This window comes from Pleurodeles waltl, chromosome 12 (assembly GCF_031143425.1).
Source record: "Pleurodeles waltl isolate 20211129_DDA chromosome 12, aPleWal1.hap1.20221129, whole genome shotgun sequence".
NCBI lineage: Eukaryota > Metazoa > Chordata > Amphibia > Caudata > Salamandridae > Pleurodeles > Pleurodeles waltl.
Window position 1 is genome coordinate 355,581,826 of NC_090451.1, and position 21,190 is coordinate 355,603,015.

At 42.6% G+C, this 21,190-nt stretch overlaps 1 protein-coding gene across 1 annotated transcript in view; it reads right to left on the minus strand.

Annotated features, from left to right (window-relative positions):
• LOC138267129 (putative ATP-dependent RNA helicase TDRD12) overlaps positions 1-21,190 on the minus strand; it is a 924,858-nt gene that overhangs the window by 855,101 nt on the left and 48,567 nt on the right. The window contains exon 2 of the mRNA XM_069215983.1: positions 11,190-11,230. Within this exon, the coding sequence (XP_069072084.1) occupies positions 11,190-11,213 (24 nt within the window). The 5' untranslated portion in view covers positions 11,214-11,230. The remainder of the gene's footprint in view (positions 1-11,189; positions 11,231-21,190) is intronic.

Here is a 21,190-nt window from a genome sequence, read left to right on the forward strand (position 1 = left end):
ATCAAACTCACATGAGTGCCTGACATTTGACCCCCGTCAGACAGGAATTCGTTTTTTGTGTGTCTATTACTACTCGGCTACATGAATACTTTTGGTGTGTTCTCTACAATGCCTTGGAAATTGCCTGTGTAATTGTATCAGGTTACTTGTCCCTACCTTGGTATTGGACGCACCTGTAGTCACTGTCCTAGACCTCATCAGGGCTGTCTCGAAGTCGAATTAGATCTGCAGTGATATGAGTTTTTAGCCTTGAAAAAGTCAGAAGAAACATGTGTCAGCTGTCTGCATTTCTTGGAATAAAAAAATTCTCCCTTCACATTGGACCAATGACTTTACTGGACTGATTGGATGGTCCTTGCACACTTTGGAATTATCGTCCTCTACTTGTATAGGTTTCGAAAATAATTTTTGGTAGCTAGCGCTCCTGTTCCTTTTGAGGCACATCCCATAACCCCTTGCTGACTGCCAACACAGCTGCTTCTCCCTTTCATGATACTGAGAATAATTGAGGAGACTAAGTTGTTCATCCATTTCTTTCCCAAGACTAGGGCTGGGGCATGCCCATATTCACTAAGAATTTGTTTCAACACTTCTGGTATATTAGCAAGTGTCAGAGTACCAGGTGTGGGAGTGTAAATTGCGTCAAAGACTGTATTGCAAGTGGTGCAGTCCTCTACTGAGCGAATCATTCCGAATGGCAAGCACATTGTGAGAATTCTTTGTTTGTCTTGGGGTACGGTATGGGGAAATAATGCTTCCGGCTGATATGTGTTTTGTGCAATATAGAAGAGAATCTTCCCCTACCCCGTGGGTGCTTTACCCATGAAGGGGTGGATGGTTTGTGGATTAATGCCAGTATCAGCCAATTGGGGAACAGCTGGTGCAGCCCTTGCTGGGGCGATGTTCAAAGTTCACATAACGCACTGTTCTAGTAGTCTGTAAATTGCTACTAGCTCATTGTAAAGTGTGCGTACATCGGCGATTGCATGCCTGTAAGCCAGGATGTGCTGTGTATGTGGCAAACATTTGCCACATTGGTCCATCATTACTTTGAGGACCTAATCACATGGGTTGCATTACATGTGGTAGGGAACCATTAAACCAGTTTTGGCTTTCTTGATAACAAAATGGGATTTCTAAGTGTTAATAAGCTTGGTAACACTGCAGTTTGTTTGATACTCTGTATGGGTAAAAGGTATGTGCATTTGTTTCAGGAAAAGTGACCCAAAAGTAAAATGTTTGTTTGGTAAGCTCTATTTGCTTCTACAACAAATGTTAGTTCCCCAGCCCTCACCTGTTAAGCCATGGGGTAGGATATACCTTAAAGCTTCTCTGCAGTTCTCCCGAATTTTTATGGAGTTAGCCATGTTTAGTGATAAGTATCAGAGAACGGAACACCAAATGGGGAGAAATCCTTTTAAAAGTTCAAGCTTGAACAACCTTCAGTTTAGATAGGTACTCCCTATTTAACTGAGGTGGATCATCTGTAAGACCACGGATATCTCTGTAAAATGGTGCTTAGGGTACCTGCTGCGTGTGAGACAGATACTCAGGGCGAATAGTAAATTAGTGCCTAAAAACCATTGTTGGTTGCGCCATGTCCTGAATGACTCTCCCTCTCAGCGAGACTGCAGGATTAGGGGGCAGCAACACTTTTGTTCATAGGTGACGGAGTTACTCCTACGCCAGTTAGAAGCGGTCTGCCCAAACCTCCTGGTTCTCTAGCAGTACCTCACCCAAACACTAAGTAGTAAAGGAGATTTTTCACAGCCTAGCGCATGGACCGTGGAGACCTCTCAGGGAAGTTCTGGTGTAACAAATCTTACCCCTTTTCTCGCATTATAAATAAGCCTCTTACATACACACAGGCAACAAAGAAGATGCAGGACAGTTCTCAATACATTTATTGAAAGACTGCAGTCTAAGATAAATGTATGTGCAGCAATGATTCGGACAATGAGAAATAATGGAAGCAAAATGGGAGAGGATAAAAGTGGTGAATATGAAAACCCCCAACATATTGCAATAAACCGTACCCTACCCTAAAGCGAGAGCTATGCATGATAAGCCGAATCTACCAGTACACTGTCCATGAGAAATAAACCCCCCCCCCCCCCCAGCTACCAACCCAGTTACCTTGGGATGTGATCGGCCCCTTAGTCTCTGGATCAGGAAACGCAGAGACACAAGACTGAGATTCCCTGCAAAGCAGCATGGAGTCTATAAATAGAATAAAAAACTGAGCATGATAAATAGGTCAAAGAGGAATAGGTAAAAAGGGCACAGGTCTGCAAGCTAAAAGCTAAGCTATCTCCTTTGTCCAGGCAGGGAACTAAAACAGACTCACAACAAAGGCTTCTTGGGAGCTTGTTACCACCCCTACTTCACCAGCTGAGCGGTTCCCTAACAGGGTCACCATACAGGAGCTCAAAGGGGCTGAACTCAACTCCCTTCAGTGGCACCTCCTTTTGGCAAAAAGCTGGCATAAGAGGACATCCCACTTTTGCCTCATGCAGATCCATATTCAGGCTAGTTTCCCATACCCTTGCCCTTTTTTTTGCAGCAGCCTGAGCCATTTCTCCAGGCTCCATGCATCCTCCACTCCCCTCTTTGTCAACCATGGATTCAAGGTAATGCAGACACACTCAGGCTGAGCTCCACTTCTTTCTAGACAGTGTACTCCAGATCATTAGCTAATAGACATTTCACAGGCACTGCAGGACTCACAGCTACTTTTATTACCTGCTCAGAGGACATCAGATGACATCGTACAGCACTTATACTGGCCCTGTGTCGCTCAGAGCATCAACCCTCTGCCCAATGAAGGTGACCTACTGCCTGTACTTGAAAGTATTTGAAAGCATGTTGAGAACTTTTGGTTGTCCCTAAACTTTAATCTATTTTATAGGCTAAGACCATATTTCCTGGTAAGAGTGTCCTTCGTGATGATATACACCATCCTGCCCCCTTTCCCTAGAACTAACAGTGAATCCCTCCCTTCACTGGGAATGTGGCTTCAGGGACTGTCTCCCAAGTTATCATCAGGTACTCTGTACATCTCTAGGTCAATCTCATAGGCCTCAAACCATTTTCTATGTCATCTCCCACAGCAAAGTTAGGCAACAGATGCTTTGAAAGGTAGACACTCCTGCATCCATGGAACACTGGGGTATCACTGCTGGACTTTGATGCTTGCTGAGCTTCAAGTCCAGTTCTCCTAGGCACCTCTCCTGACCTAGCCCCTTTCCTTCCAGAGCCAGAATCACCTCAATTAGTAATTTGGCAATCTGCAGGTTGTATTTGTTCTGTCTTTCCCGTCCAGTAGTTCCTCGGAGGACACTGTAGACTAAGACGCTGCTGCTGACCCTGCATCCGGAAGGGGCCCGCTATCCTCTGAAGTCACCAAGTCATTCCCCCATTACACCTCCTTTTCTGAGTGCCCCCTCACCATCTACCCCCTCTCCTCCTTCTCTGTAGCCTGTAACTGGCAGGCCTCTGACCAACTCCATACTTGTAACAGGCAAAGTAATTGATGCACAACATTAGGTAGGATGGAAGTGAATTTTTTTTTGGAAAAAAAAAAAAAAAAAAAAAAGGAATAAAGAGGCTAATCAAGGGGAATAAAATAAAAAAATGGATCCAGTATCAATTAATAATGGGATTTTATGGCACATCAGAGCACTGACTGACACTGCACAAATACAAGTTTTGAATCAAACCACTGAACACCAATGTGTGAAATTGAGTTAATACTAGACCATTCTTGTCACGGTGAGCCACAAAAAGTCAATCAATTAACCTGTGCTTAACCCTCAGGTAGCTTAGCACAAAAGCAGTCAGGTTTAACCTAAAGGCAGTGTGTTAAGTATTCACGCACTACATAAAACAGTAACAAAGTGAAAACACAAGAACAATCCCAAACCACTTTATCTAAAGTGTACATTTTCATTAATAAAATGAGACCAAAATGACAAAAATCCAGTAGAACCAGAAATATGCAAAGTTTTAGGTATTTATAGCGCCTAAAAGCAGAAAGAGCAACTTGCAGTAATCTAGTCATGCTAGACCAGGGGTAACCCACAAGTTCAGAATGACCAAGATAGAGCATGCACCTAGTAAAGGGACCGCAATAGTGGCGCTGAAAAAGTTGCCTTCTCAAAGTCGGGCACGAAGAGTTTCATTCGGGGTGAAGGGGGGGTTGGCTCGGGAGGAGCAGTAAGCATCATAAATTGTATTCGCTATAGCACGAAGAACAGGCTAGGTCTTGCAGATGGTCATTGCTGTCGCTTGAAAATCTGGTCAGGCATCATGGGCAGTTGTTGCTGGAGCACTGCGTTGACAGTGATTGCGGGCTGCCACTGAAGTAGCATGAAGTGCAGATCCCAAGTTGGCAGTCACAGCAGGCAGCAAAGTCTTGCACAAACTGGGCTCGTCCGGAAGAGCCCAAAACGTCAGGATTTGTCACTTCTTCATAGGAGCTTAACAGGGCAGGCCTCAAGCTGCAGGGCTGTCTTCTAGGGAAGAAGGCAGTCTTTCTGTAATGTCCACAGGTTCAGAAGTGTACTCATGATTGGCTCAGAGGATCCAATAATTCTCTCTGGTGAAAGCCTTTGAAGTGAGGGAATCTTTTAGGGTCTACCCTCATTAGCATCAGGTTCTGGAATGGTCCTTTCTTCGCCTGCCAAGGCTCCAAAAGACTGGAGTGACAAAAGAGAGGGTCAAGTTCCTTTGTGTGTGTGCTGGAGGCAGTTCTTTGAAGGTTAAGTGCGGCAGGGAACAGTTCTGCCCCAGCCATCCTGGCAGGATAATCCATCCTGCCATTACCTAGTTCCTTTTTGTCTCATTGTCTGGGAGTGGGGAAGGGGTTACCCAAAGCCCAACAGCTAAATTACTCAGTCAAGTGACCCAGGAAACTAGCACAAAGCACCAAGGGCCATATGTACGAACACTTTTCCCATAGACACAGAATGGGTTAAAAAAAACAAACAAAAAAAAAATTTGATACATCTGGCCCCAAATGATTAGGACAAGAAAATGACAACTTTCTATTAGAGCCATTTTCAGATTTGTGACAAAATCAGACTTTACAACATAAGAGGGTTTTTAAATTACATTTCATTAGGGATCAAACGTGATGTTCCTACTTCATCTTAATTAAAAGCAAGCACATAAATCTGCAAATGTAACCCAATGTTATCCAATAGGAGACGCAGGTCTTGCAGTAGCGAAAAATAAGTGTGCGAGTTTTTCACTACCAGGACAAGTAAAACTTAAAATAACATGTCCTAGTTTTTAAATGCACTGCACCTTGCCCTCTGGCTGTTTAAGACCTACCCCTAAGGCTGACACATTTATTAAAAAAGAAGTATCAGGCCTGGAAAACGATTTATTTTGCCAGGTCGAATTTTTTTAAGGGCTACTTTAGGTGGTGACACAATGGGTGCTTCAGGACCACTAGTAGCATTTCAATTACAGGCTCTGGGTACATGCAATACCATATACTAGGGACTTAAATGTAAAATAAATGTGCCAATCAGATGTAGGCTGATAATCACATATTTAACAGTGATAAACAGTGCAGGAGTCCCAAAACCAAAAGAAACAAATTCAGAAAAAAAGAGGGGTGAAGGCAAAACGTTTGGGGGTGACCCTGCAGAGAGGACCAAATCAAACACCTGCATACCCAGCATAACCTGCACAAAGTGTTAAGGCAATATATATTTTTCTCAGACCTGCTTTTTCACATTTCTCAAACCAATCTGAGCCCCGTTTTTTAGTTTTTCAGCACAATAAACATCAAATGGAAGAAATTAGAAAGAGTTGCACAAGGGAAGAAGTTGAAAATATTCATAAGTATAACTTCAACCTTGAAGTATAACAAAACATTTCTACCTAATCAACAGTATATTTTATAGTCACCGCCCTTATATAAAAGACAAATTATATAGACCAGTGAAATCTGCATACATTACGCTCCACGGACATTTGTAATGGGCTCAGAAAAGAAACCAGAGTGAGGCAAGGTGAACTTATCAAGTGGGATGGGAATCAACAAAATAATGTCAAATGGGGTAACAGGGAAAAAAAGTAGGAATAAAATAAGCACACAAAAGGAACATCAATTGGATGCTATTACAAAAATGTAATAATGAAGTGGAACCTGGTACACAGACATAACAGTATGTACAATGAGAGACTCAAGTCATATTGATAGAATATGCAGACTATCTGGATGGAGGTAAATTTCTACTTTCTCCCATATGGGACGTTTTGGGCAGAGCCTGTGGGAAATCTGAATTGCTATGCTGTCCACTCTTTTCATAAAGACAAGATAGTCCCACCAAGAATTGGGTTGATGTTTTATTTGAATCTTTCCAATTCCTAAGAACTGTTTTGCAGGCCAGAGTGAGTAGCAGATTAATAAGAGGATGGTCAAGATTGGAGATTGGTATATCGAATCTCAACACTGCTCCAGAAATTGAATATGTAAAGCTTTTTGATAAATTTATGCTGCCAACATTGTCAATGTGATCACAAACTTTATCCTAGAAAGCTTTCAGAAGGGGCATAAAAAAAAGAACTATAATCCAAGTCCTAGTAGCAGATCCACAATTAAAGCAAATTCTCAGAATCTCAATTACTGGCTTGCGTAGATAATATTTTTTATGTAGCAACCTAAATTAAGTTTGACCTAGAAGAGAAGTAATTTTGCATAAAAGCAACATAAACAATACATAGGACCAAGCCACAGGGCATTTGCTATCAGGATGGTTACAAACACAGTCTAGTCCCTACTTTCCCTGTAAGTTTCAAACGGACTCAAGAGTAGGAGGGTGGAGAAGGTCAGAGACTATACCTCTCCTCTCATTAAGAGTGGGAGATACAGGCCAAAATCAACTAGTAAGTGATTTGAGAGGCTACGTCGGAAATATAACACGTTCTAACCTTCGCTTATTTTCATGAATAAGGAAAAAGATCTTTACTGGTGGCTAGGTGTTTATACCACAGAATGCCTTTATCAATTGAGTTAATTTTTATAAAGGGAACCTTTTATTTTGAAGGTTGTGATTGACCATGGAAAGGCCAGATTATAGTATTTCATTTTAACCTGCAATTTCTCATTGACCTTAAGAGTCTGGATAGAAGAATGAGCCTCCTCTATTAAAATTAGAATAATCAATAGTTGCAATGAGGTATTGGCAAACCCATATTTCAAGTTAATAGTACAAATCTTCACATCATAATCGGAATTTAAGAAGCACGTTCAGCCAAGTCAATGAATCCAGTAGGTATTTATTATGAGGTACATAGAGAAGAACAGAAGCTGACACGCGTTTTGCTCCCTGCCGATATGAAAACCTGGGGCTTTTTCAAGGCTTTAAAAGTACAAAAAGAAATTAGAAAAAAAGGTACTCTTCTTTTTGGAAGAAAAACAAAAATACTTGGGAATATCACCCAGAATGCAAAAAGAGGTCGAATTTTTCAAAGAAGAAATCTTCTCCAGTAAATATATATTTGGCTATCAGACGAGACTCATTGTAAAAGTGTAACAAACTTAATTTGTAGCGGAGTGCTAACAAGTGACTAGAAGAAGGATGTATATTAGTTTCGATGAGAGAAAAAAGGAGAGATTAATGCAACTGCCATCAACCACAAGTGTTGGATTGGAGTCCAGAAGTTATGACAGGTGTAATCCGCCCAGTTAGTATTATTTTTATCATTTTTCAAGAATGAAATCAACGAGAAGTGACCAAAAATTATATTCGAAAAGGAGTGACCAAAGTAATATCAAAAGTGATCAAACATTAACCTAAGAAGTGTCCTTAAGTGAGCCTTCCACCCATGCAGATTTCAGCAGACTTATAAAATACCTATTCAAATGTTCTTATAGGTAAATTAATTTTAAAAGTTCATTATCATATTGCGTTGGTCAAAAAACATCTTTGCTGACAGAAAAATGTACAGAGATCACATATGTTTTTATAACCCCCATAAGTGGTTGATGTAATTTATTAATGTTATGTTAGTAAGCATCAATTCAACACGACTCTTAGCAGTAGGATATCATAAAAAATAAATTATCCAAGCAACCTAACATTCTTTTTCACCATCCAAGGCAAGGGCAGCCATAGGAGTGTTCAAGGGTTCGGCCTTTCATAAGACATGGCAAAACAGTCTTGAATCCAGCCTAACAGATTGTTTCAGACTTAGGAGCAATGTATTATGTTAATTAGCTAAATGCTTAGCATACATTTTACAATGAAGGCTTATATGCAAAAATCAGCCTATATGTTTTTGTTTCAGTGTTAAGTGTTTCCCTTCCTTGGTAATAGTGGATATTTGAGCTTCAGCTGTGATGCCTCTTATTTTGTCTGTTTTCATTTTATGTTGAAACAGATTTAACTGTAGGAATTTAATATGGTCCCAGAAGATTTTGTAAAAATTGGACATAAAACCAACAGATTAGGGTGCTTTTCCAACTTTTAATTCCACCTACACTCTACAGACCTCATACCCTCAATTTCTCTGTTACAGTGTAACTGTTTTGCTTTGAAAGAGAGGAGGTTCAACTGTTAGATATTTGACGTTCTTGACACTTAACATTTCTATTTTCTGTGCAGAAATATAGTTCGAAGAATTTGAAGATCTCTGCTACTTCGTTTGGTTTAGTATTGATTTGAAGACTGAATTCTCTTCCAGGTACGATTAAAGAGTTGGCCAGAATTAAAAAAAGAAATTGTTTATTAATGCGACACCAGAATTATGCAGAGGCCTTTGAAGAACACTGGGCAGAAAGGACGCTGATGGGAGCGAGAGGGTGCCAAAATTCGGCCATGCAGCCCCAAGGTGATCAGTGGCAGCCACGCCCCACCATAAGCAGTGAAGAGGAGATGAGGCGTAGGGACAGGACTGAACAGACACCGTAGATGGCTGTAAGAGGGCTAGAGCAGGGCAGTCACGTACCACCAAGGCACAGTACCGGCAGCAGAGAATTCACAGCTACTAAACACACCACCCATTCATTGGTTGTTGGAGAAATATAATTGTGGTGCTCCTCGAGTGGCCCTTTCCGCATTAAGCACAACATGGAACGCAAAGGAGAATGAGGTACCATGGTGCCTGGATGGTCCTGCTTCAACTATCCATAGTAATGAAACTGTGACAACCGAACCCCACACCTCCACCCCAAATGCCCCCCACAGGTCTGTGACAACTGTAGAAAAATATTAAGACAGAGACAAACAGCACTCCAACAGGGCACTTACGTGGAATGAAGGACTACGCACTATTGCACATGAGATACTCCCAACCCATGTTTCAATTCTGCATGAATTAGGTAGGAATCATAATAGTCCGCATTCCCTGCACTGCTTCTTTATTTACTAGGGAGCTGCATTACAACCCTTAATAGACTTGGGTGACATATCGCAAGGCTTTTCTAATGATACATGCATGTTATGTACAAGTTAGGCCTATGAATAATTTATCCTTCCAAAGAGTTACTCTAATTGGAAGTGACTAACTTGTGAGGGGGTGAACTCAGTTTGACTATGCACACAAACTTAGAATGACAGCTGTCAGAGGGACGGACAACTATAAATTACTAGATTTCACTTGGGCAAAGGAGTTACAAGACCTGTGGAGGGCGAGACATCCAAAGAGGAGACAAATTTCATACGCATCTCGGCAGGCTCGATGTTAGATTACTTCTTGGTCCTCAAGAGCCCATCTGGGAGTTGATTTAACATCAACTCCCAGGCGGGCTCGATGTTAGATTACTTCTTGGTCCCCTCATTAGGAAACCACCTTCCTAACGAAGGGAATTTCAGATCACTCACTGCCTTATACCAGGCTGGGATACTTTTTGCACAGAAGTCCCTTTACAATTAGGTTACACCACTAAACAAGACAGCCATTTAGGTTCACATTAAGCATCGGCCAATGTCTATCTAAACCCACAAAAGTGGACAAGACAATGATAATAAAAAAAATACATACTTCAAAAGTAGCCGTTCCACCGTGTTGGGCAGAACCCAAACTCCCCGCATTATACTGCCCCCTCGTTCTTTGATTAATATTAAAAATAAATACTGTGATCTCATTTACAACCACTACCATTTGCCTAATTAAACAGTTTCCTTGCCTAACCAGAAAATACGTACAAAATGCTTGGAGAAGGGTGAATATCCATACAACTGCATACTGAAAACATGTCTCAGAGTTACAAGTGATGCATCTCTTTATTACTGAAATTGAATGTTGTTATAAACTTCCTAAAGGTGGAAACATTAAACTCAACATAACAGACTGCCCTTTTAGTTTTCCACCCTAAAAAGGAGATGTTTGCGCTAGTCACTCTATTCAAAATTCAGACTGAATTTTTTCCCAGGTACTATTTGCTTCCTCTTTCCCACCATACCTTATTTTAATCTACCCTATGTACCAATGTTTTCACACTGTAATCTTGAAGGTTCCTAAAGTTTATGAGTGCTCAAATTAAGGTTTTCTTTCCTACTCACCTACTGTATCTGACTAGCTCCTTAAGATGACATGTAATATTAGACACTTTTTCAATCTTAGCCAAATCTTTAGCCCTGGTAATAAGCCATTCGATCTTAGAATAAAATTAGTCTTACTACCAGAAAGATACCACTTAAAGGTATTTGATGACACTACAAACAAGTTAAAAAACAAATGTAAGGCTGAAGTGAGCAGAATTCTTCCAAGGAAACATAATCCTGTGGTGATCTAAAGTCCAAAGTTAACTGAAGTTGGAGAGAACAAAAATGAGTTATCAAGTAATTAGAAGCCACAATATTTCACTGAACACAGACAGAGGTCTTTAAGGCAGGGAAGCGACTAACACCTTTACATTTCCCATTAGACCAGTAAAGCAAAGTCACTTTCAACAAGACACAATGTGTTTATAATGTGATTAAGTAATGTACTGAACTAAAAATTAAGCCTATACAACTTCACATACACTAGTATACACACCATTGAAATACATTTTTATGATTAAATAAACAGACCATCCCTTCACTGACTAAGTAGCAAATTGCATAGAATGCTGCACACACTGGAATGACTGTGCAGTAAGCCAATTTCAACTTCTGTTACCCAGGATAATGAGCACCCAGCATTAAAATCATGGTTTGACACAAACATTCAAAATATATGTGGTGTACCTTTACTACTTCAATTTCACTCATGTTCAGGCTGGATACATCTGAAAAAAAGGACATACAAACCAAACATTAGGCCACTTCACATCAAATAAAAACTTTATTCTTAATCACAAGCACTACAAGCATCTACATTTTTGGAAAATATTTTTTTTTCTACGATATGCTTTAAAAAGCAGTATGAATACTTCATTATAAATTGCCTAACAGACCTTTCCTGAAAAAATTGAAATGTGTTTCATCCTTCAGTCAACTGCAATTCCACTAAGCTGTTTGAAACATGGGACCGCCAACTAGCAGATCACAGACAGCTGTCCTGTGGTTTACCCCCTCAAAGGCCTAGGGATTCCTCCTCAGTGATACACCCATTTTAGGTCTGGTCTGGCAACTGACTGCTTGACAGACTATTTCCAAGATACATAGATTAGGCTTTATGTTGGCCCTCTTCAGCCAGTGGCTTCTTGATGGGATCTCTCTTCATCTACTGGATCGAGGCATTGTCCATCACATCTTAGATGAGCCCAGAAGAGTATTTCTCTCACAAACATGCTTTTGGCTATATGAGCTCTCATTCTGCCTCCTATGAAGCAGTTCTACTGGTATAAAGGAGGGCTATTTTACATTTGAAATGCACAGGCAATCTTCACCTATTCAATTCTTTATTTTACATTCAATATATACAAAAAAATCTTTTTTCAGGGCTCATTTCTTTTAAACAGATCGTCAAAACTCAAGTGAGAGTCTGACAAAGATTGTCACCCATTTACTTTAAGTTTTAAGAAACAGGGAAGGTCTGTCTCGGTCTAACATCTCTGCTTATTAGAGCTTTCCCTGCAGCTGGTATATCCATCTATGCCTTTTCTATTATACCAAATCTCTATATTCACCATATTCCATTATTACCAAGAGTATCCTTATGCCCTTTTGGGCATACATGTTTGGCCAACAATGGAGGTATTTAGTGGGTAGCAATTGGGCCCCACAATGAGGGCACGATCAGCCCCCAAGGGGAAAACAATGGAATTTGTGCGCCCTTTTATGGTATGCTGAAATGGTATTTATTGATTTCTCTTATTAACACAAACATTACCTGCAGCATGTATAAATGCATGCAGACTTCCATACTTTACAAAACACCTCCACAGCGTTTCTTTACAAATTCACAACAGCCCCAATAGAGAAAATATATATATATATATATATATATATATACACACACACACACACATCTATATTCATAAAAAAAAAAAAGTTAGAAGGACGTTATAGTTAAGCTATAGCGTACAAAACTGCAGAAATTCAACGGTTAGAGTTATCTCAAGTAACTATAACTTGTGCCCTAAAGTAACTATAACTCGTGCCCTCGCCATGCAGTTTTTTTTTCAGCAAATTTTTTACTGCAAATATTACACTGATATTATCAATGATGTCAAACAAATCATGAGTGCTGTAATTTGTGGGGTAATTAGTGCATAGCGAAGGCGCAATATATAGTTACCTTAGGCTAGGGCACAAGTTAGAGTTCCTTTACATAACTAACTATAACAGGTGAATTTCTATGGTTTGTTATGTTTAAAATGTGATCCTAACTATAAAGCCCCTGCAACCTTTGTTTGGATTTTTTCCAGTGAATTTCTATGTTTTTTTTTTTTATTCCATTTCCTAACTATATTGTCTCTGTAACCTTAGTTTTTTCCAGTGATTTTTTTTTTTTAAAGTATAGTATTTTAATCCAACCAGTCACCCGGGAGCGATCACAGAGGCTTTGCATCTCTAGTTTGGAAGCCTGAGCCCTCCGTCTTGAAGCTAAACAATCCACACAGCCAACTGAGGAACTGATTCAGCAACTCATGCGCATACAGGAACAGATACTTATGGCGTGCCTCCACCGCCCGTGTATATGGGTGGGGAGACAAAAATGGGAAACTGCTTTATTGATTGGTATCACACCATCACTCATCTAGAATTATCCCCGGAATTAGCAACGTAGGGGTGAGGTGGTCACCAAGCTACAATAGGTGGCGGACACTTTTCCCTCTTATTACAGCAAACTATACAAGGCTTCCCCAATGATAATCCCAGAACACACCGACAATTTTTTAACTATGTCCCTCTCCCGGAGTTGTTACAAATGGACATAGACATCCTTCATGAAACTATAACGAGGAAGGAAATAAGTGAGGCAATCATGTCACTGGGGTTAAAAACTTCTGGACCCGATGGGTTTCCGTTGGAATACCACAAAATGTTTAGCAAAGGGTTAACACCTCAACTTCAGGCCCCAAATGATGAAGAGACCCAGGTTGGTTCCTTTACGGACAGAATGGACATGGCCATCCTTCATGAAACTATAACGAGGAAGGAAATAAGTGAGGCAATCATGTCATTGGGGTTAAAAACTTCTGGACCCGATGGGTTTCCGTTGGAATACCACAAAATGTTTAGCAAAGGGTTAACACCTCAACTTCAGGCCCCAAATGATGAAGAGACCCAGGTTGGTTCCTTTACGGACAGAATGGACATGGCCACCATAGTGGTGCTCCCTAAGACACAGCCGTCGACCAGGTCTTGGGAGGATTACAGACCAACTTCACTTAATAACCAAATAAAAATCTATGCCAAAATTCTTGAGACCCGCCTCAAGAGGGTCCTGCCACTTCTGATTCACCCCGACCAATACAGCTTTATGACCAAACGGGGTACACGTCATTGTATACATCGTTTCCATGTAGCACTGGCTCAACGTCAACACATTCCCTCCGATTTAGCACTTCTTTTTATTGATTTCAAAAAAATCTTTGATATGGTAGATTGGGAATACTTACGTTTGCTGCTAATACGGTCGGGCATGGGCCCACGATTTTGCCGGATGGTCCACACTCTATACATCAACCCGTAGCCGGAATTTGAGTGGACAACACTATCGTTTTCCTTCTCCATTCGGCGAGGGACACATCAGGGCTGTCCTTTATCGACACTAGCCTTTAGCTCACCCGGTTAGGATGGACCCAATATACCGCAGGTGGAGCTGGGATCCCACTTACGAGGACCACGTGGCACTGTACGCCAATGACATCCTATTGTATATGGCGAATCCTAGTGAAACTGGACCACAAAGCCTTCACCTTCTGCGTTGCTTTGAGGAAGCGTCAGTCCTGCAAATGAATCCGGCTAAGTACGGGCTGATGCCACTGCAGCCTACGCGGGACTGCTATGATTGGCAAGATAAGGTTCCTATCCGTTGACTGAGCTTTAAATATTTGGGTGTCCGGGGCCGGCGGCTCCAAAGAGGTGAGGAGTCACGGCTAAAATCTAATTCCCCGCTGGGCACTGTAGGGAATTTTAATTATAAAAACATAGAAATAACTAGGGGGGGGGGGGAAATGAAGAAAAGTAAAGGAACGCCTGGACTCAGAAACTGGGCCCCCCCACCGCCCATACAAAAACCTACCTCGGGAGGTCCACCAAGTGGAGTGCTAACCCCCATAGGAGCGCGGGCGGAGACGCGTGCACCTGCTGCCTGCTGACTAACACCCTTGGTCTTGCCAGGGAAGCGGACACTAGCAGGAATCTGCCCCTCAGCCTTGCAAGCCGGTGGACCCCAGATACCCGGTAGAAACCTCCACAAACAAAGGCGGAAAGCTGAGATCCAACCTCCCTGCTCAATAATAACGCTCCCCTCACTCGGATACTCGACGAGGAGCTGCGAGGAGTGCGCAGAGACCCACCCCGCCGAAACATTCAAATTTAAGAGCCCCTGAACGCCACAACTGAGGCCTCCTACTTCATTCGCATCGCAACAGGGTTAAAACAATGGGCAAACCCAAAAAGCGTGAAGGGCAGGACCATGACGACGTGACGGCCACCAAGATGTCTGGACAACCCCCAAACTTGGTCCCGCAAAACACCCCAGCACAGCAGAAGACAACTCTAGACACGGTCTTTCAGGCCATTAGAGAATCCCCCGAAGCACTTGAACAAAAAAATAGATAACTTGACAGTGGACCTATCACTGTTGCGGGACGACCACCGTAAGCTCACGGAGAGAGTAGGAGTGACCAAAAAGACCCTAGAACTGGTGACATCCACGCAGAAAGCATCTTCTACCTAAACTGTCAAGCTCACATCCTGAATCAAAGCTCTTGAAGCCAGGGCGGAAGATGCAAAAAACCGTTCTTGTAGGAGCAACCTTAGACTGGTCAGTGTGCCGGAAGGAGCGGAGTCCTCTGCAGCAAACATGGAATCATTCCTGGAAAGCTGGATAAAAGACATTGTGCCCCCGAGGGCCTCTCAGCGCTTTTTGCGATAGAAAGAGCCCATAGAGTACCCAGTAGACCTCCCCGCCCAGGAACCAGACCACGTCCAATAGTGGCAAAACTACTACACTTCAAAGATAGTGACTATATCCTCTCGCAAATTCGTTTAGGTGAAATCATGTTAAATAACCAACGCATCATGGTTTTCCCAGACTTCACCAAAGGAACTCAAACCCAAGAGAGCCTCCTACAATGACCACAAACGTACACTACGCGAAAAAGGTATAACATATGCAATGCTCTTCCGAGCCAAACTTAGAGTAGAACATGAAGGCAAAATGCACTTTTTGTTTCTTCATTTCCACAGCTGGTGGGAGACTGACTGGAATCCCTGCATCTTGCCTCTCTGGGTTTCCGGACCAGGGCCCCTCGCCCGCCAGGCAGGAAACGTAGCAGATCCTCCAAACAGGTCTTGGAAATCGCACCCTCTAGACACCAAACTCTACAAGAAATGCACTAAGCAGTGGATGCAGCGGCAGTTCTGAGCGGAGAAGCCCCCGTCCTCTCCCAGGCTTTGGGTGACGCCTTGGACCACGACTCGAGTTGTGGGAGTTCCTCAATCTCATCACGGAACACTCTTACTAGCTTGCCTAAAGTAACCCCGAGATCGACGGAAGAAATAATTTGACCCCTCACGGGTGGAGCTGAAATCACATAGGTAACACCACGAGCATAACTAACACAACACTTGTTTGAAGAAGTATACACGGGAACCGCAGAAGTCGGCTAACTCTGAGTAAACCTCTCTGGGCAGCAGACATGTCCTTGCCGGGTCCCTGGAACGGCCTGGAGTGTAGGCTCTCGATCACGCCACCCACCAATAGGAACTAAGGTAAGTTATAATGGTTTGGACGGGGAAAGTTTCAGTGACCGGTCCTGGGGAGAGGGAGTTGAGAGAGGTTTTCGTTAAGTTAAGAAAAGGGGTAATTCATGCACATACCATTACTAAAGTTGATAATTCTCGAGCTAGATCCTCGCTTTCAAATCAGCATCTCCAGTACCGCAGTGCATATTTCTGCCCTAGCCAACACAGATAAGAAAAACCAAGATCATGGTTACACAGTATAAAATAATAACCTGGAACGTCAGAGGCTTAAACAATATGTCCAAGCGATATAAAATATACAGCTATCTCAAACGTAGAGGGATACACATAGCTCTCTTACAGGAAACCCATCTAGTGGAGCAAGAAGTTAATGCCCTCAACAAAAGATGGAGAGGCCAAATAATCGCCACTAACTATTCAGCTTACGCAAGGGGAGTACTGATATGGGTTCGCCATGGGGTCCCTTTCCAGATACTCCGCAAAATCCTTGACAAGGAAGGAAGGTACGTGGTAGTTGGCGTGAGACTAGAGGGGAGGGAAGTAACCATAGGCAGTATATACGCACCAAAATCATGACCAAGGGAAATTCTTCGACAAGCTATCTCTAGAGATAGGCCCATTTCTTGCAGGTTTAAATATAATCGGGGGGACTTTAACTGAATAGCAAGCATCAACCAAGACAGATTGCACTGGCCACTGCCGCAATCCCAATCCCTAAAATCCGCTAAATTGTTCACCGAATGGTAACACTACTGGCAATTAGGAGACAGTTGGAGGACATTCAACCCACACTCAAGGGACTACTCATATTATTCACCTGTGCATGATTTACACGTCAGGCTCAACACCTTTTTAGTATCCACCGAAATTCAAAATGACGTGATAGCAGCCGAATATCTCAGTCGTACAATATCTCATCACAAACCCCTGATGATCTCATTGTCGTGGGGTAGCGAGAGACCGACAATTCCAACCTGGCGCCTTAGAGCGGAAATGCTCGAAGACGAAGCATTCAAACACACTTTACATGCGGCCATTGTCGAATTTCTCAAACAAAATATGGGGACGGCGTCCTCTAGATCTTTTGAATGGGAAACATTCAAAATAGTAATTCGGGGCACTTGTATTACTGAAAATATAGGAGTTCGGAAATCAATAGAAGCTGAGCTCCAACAATTGGAAGACTCCCTTAGAGACAGAGCGAAGGCGCCCCACACAACCTGACCTGAACCTCCTTCTAAATGAAACAAAGACGAGAATAAACTAGGCAAACAACAGATCGGCATGTTTCGACTATAAGCAATAATTAACCAGACAACACTCAGAAGGTGATAAAAGCAGGCGCCCTGTTAGCCTTACTTGCTCAACCCCAACAAACCGTCATAGTCGAAATCGAAGAAACCCCGGGCAATAGTGTATACACCCAAAAAGAGATAAATACCATCTTTACTAAATGCTATGCAAAATTATACGCACCTCCCACCTAAACACGGAGTACCACTCAGATGCGAGAGCTAGAGGACCTCGCTCTACCCAACCTGAGTTCAGAGGAGAGCTCAGCCCTAGCAACACCAATATCAATCGCAGAAATTAAACCTGCGATCCAAAGCATGGCAAAGGGCAAGGTCCAAGGAGCAGATGGGCTCCCATTAGAGTTCTATCACATATACCAAGACTTACTGCCCCCCCACCTTTGCACATTATACGCCGAAGCATGGAATAACAATAACCTCCCCCAATCAACCAACATAGCTATTATGATACTGTTCTGCTTTCCTTCTTATCTCGTTATCAGAGCTTACAGAACATATCAAGAATGCACTTCTGAGTTCAAAGAAGACTTTTATTGTTGTTAATTCTTCTAAAACCACAAGTTCGTAAGAGACAAATTATTAGATTTCAAGCACACATTCAAAGGCAGCAATGAAAACAAAATATATTTCAGTTGCAATGTACACAGCAGGTTATATATATAAGATATTGAATGCAAAGCAAAACAAATACTTCACCATGTGAGAAACTATTTACAGCTTCATCTTTCTAGGGTCTGCAAGTTGATGACTCCAGTCAACTGCGAGAAAGAGATAATCTACCCACACTGGATACTGGCAACTGGCGCCAAGTTCCAGTCCGAAGTCAGGCAGATTCGAATCTCATCCTCTGAAGCCCGTGTCATCCGTTACAAAGGTGTGCCCCTCCTCTCAGACTCGGGAAAACTACGCAAGCCTTTGGAGATTGGCCAGATCTCCTAGACTGCTCCTCTTCCCAAGCTTGAGCTGAAAGGAAAAACACCAGATGTACTCTCTCTTATCAGGTCTAGTCTAGTGTGAGAAGAAAACATCTTGTCTCATCATGTGGCAAAACACAGCTTGGAAAAATACAGCTTGGATTCTCAACTGCAATGTCTAACTCCACGTTAAAGGCAATAGGCAGCTAACCTAAATATCAAATGCAATGTCTAGTGTCATGTCAAAGCCAATAGGCAGCTGAGCTGAATACAAAATGCAAGGTCTAATATCATGTCAAAGCCAATAGGCAGCGGAGCTGAATACAAAATGCAATGTCTAATATCATGTCAAAGCCAATAGGCAGCTAAGCTGGATACAGGATGTAATATCTAATAGCATGTCAAAGCCAATAGGCAGCTAAACTGAATACATCATGTCAAAGCCAATAGGCAGCTAAACTGAATACAGCATGTCAAAGCCAATAGGCAGAATACAGAATGTAATGGCTAATGCAATGTCAAAGCCAATAGGCAGCTAAATTGAATACAGAAAGTAATGGCTAATGCCATGTCAAAGCCAATAGGCGGCTAGGCTGAACAAAACATATAATGTGCTACTGGTGAACATTGAGCAACTAATATGCGTAGTGGTGAAACACAAAGTCATTGGTCAAACTCCATTAATAGCATCACAGATACCCCTACTGAAACCTGACAGGCCCCCCACCGACGTCTGCTCCTATCGCCCACTATCCATGCTTAACATTGATGACAAAATATTAAGCCGGATACTAGCTAATAGACTCCTTCCTCATATGCCATCATTGATTCACCAAGACCAATCAGGCTTCATTCCTCAGCGTAGAACAGCCCAAAACATTAGGCGCTTAGTATCAGTTCTCCACTCTCTACCCCCGACTCTGCCGCTGGCGGCGATCATCTCAGTGGACATTGAGAAGGCCTTCAACAGCCTAAGGTGGGACTACTTAGAGCAGGTCATGCTAAAGTTGGGACTGGGGGAGGGATTTGTAAGATGGACTAAACTTCTGTACACTAACCCCACTGAGAACAGGCAATACTATATCCGCCCCATTCCAGGTTGGCAGGGGCACCAGACAAGGATGCCCACTATCCCCCCTTCTCTTTGCAGTAGCAGTAGAAGCCCTAACTCAAATGGCCAGAACCGGACTGCACTTTAAGAGTATCTCACTTAAAAACTGGACCCATCACATCGCCCTCTATGCAGATGACATGCTGCTTTTCCTACAAAACCTGGAGAGAGACTTACCTGGAGCCATGAAGATGCTGGAGAACTACGGTGTAGCCTCCGGACTTCAGATCAACTGGAGGAAATCCTAAATTTTCCCAATGTCTAAGGACACCCATGAGCCCAACAACACAAGGGGTCTGCCCTGGTCCCCTAGCATGTTTAAATACTTAGGAGTAAAAATATATCACAAAATGGAAGATTTACTAGAAGGAAATATACAAGGAGCACTCAGAGGGATTAGAGCAAATATGCGCTTCTGGGAGACGTTACCCCCAACAGTCAGTGGAAGAATTGCCTTACTTAAAATGATAGTACTGCCCAGAATGCTCTACTATTTTTCTACCATCCCACTCATAATCCCGAAAGCAGTGTTTAGAGAGAGAGAGTCTATGTCCACTAATTTTATATGGGGATCGGGCAGACACAGAATTGCACTACGCTCCCTCCAAAGACCCACGGTAGGAGGAGGCCTGGCTGCCCCAGACTTGAAAATATATTACTGGGCGGGGCAACTACAATGGCTAGCAAAACTAATTAGCAGCCCCAAAGTCACAACTGCACTACAACTCCCCTTAAATTGTCCATCTGATAGAATACTAGGTATATTACTGAACCCCAGGAAACCAAAACTACAGTTACCAATAGAGTGGGAATCGACTAGACACTGCTGGGAACAATACCTAAAACGTACCCGCGCAAAAATTCCATATGCACCAGAGGCCCCTCTCACCTGTCTGAAACATATAAATCGATGCCTCATAATATCACAAAACTGGGAGATCTAAACAGCGGAGGGAAACTCTACACCTATACAGAACTACGAACTCAGTACGACCTCCCTCCTGGATTATTCATTACCCACAACGCTATCATTAGAATTGCTAACAAATCAGGGGGAACAGGAGCTCTTGAACCGCCTACCCATAGCGGCTGTAACCTTCTCTGCTCAATAGGGGATGAGAAAGGAGTGTTTTCAGGAATATATAAAGCCCTACAGGATAGCATACGCCTGCCTTTAACTAAACTTAAAACTAAATGGCAGTCGGAGTTAGATATTACATTTGAAGAGTCTCAGTGGACCCAGGTTACCTCCCATATCCACTCAGTGTCCAGAAACGCCAGATTCAAGCTAATAAATCTATATATTTACCACAGGGCCGAACTAACCCCGCAAATGATTGCTAAAATTTACAGCACAAATGGCATAGGCTGTCCCCGATGCGCCGAACCTGCGGCAGGATACGCACACATGCTTTGGAGCTCCCCTCAGCTTAAGCCATATTGGGAAGAGATATTTGGGAAAATCTCAATCTGCACCAACAGAGTGCTGAACCTGTCTCCGGTAGTGGCCCTGTTAGGGGACTT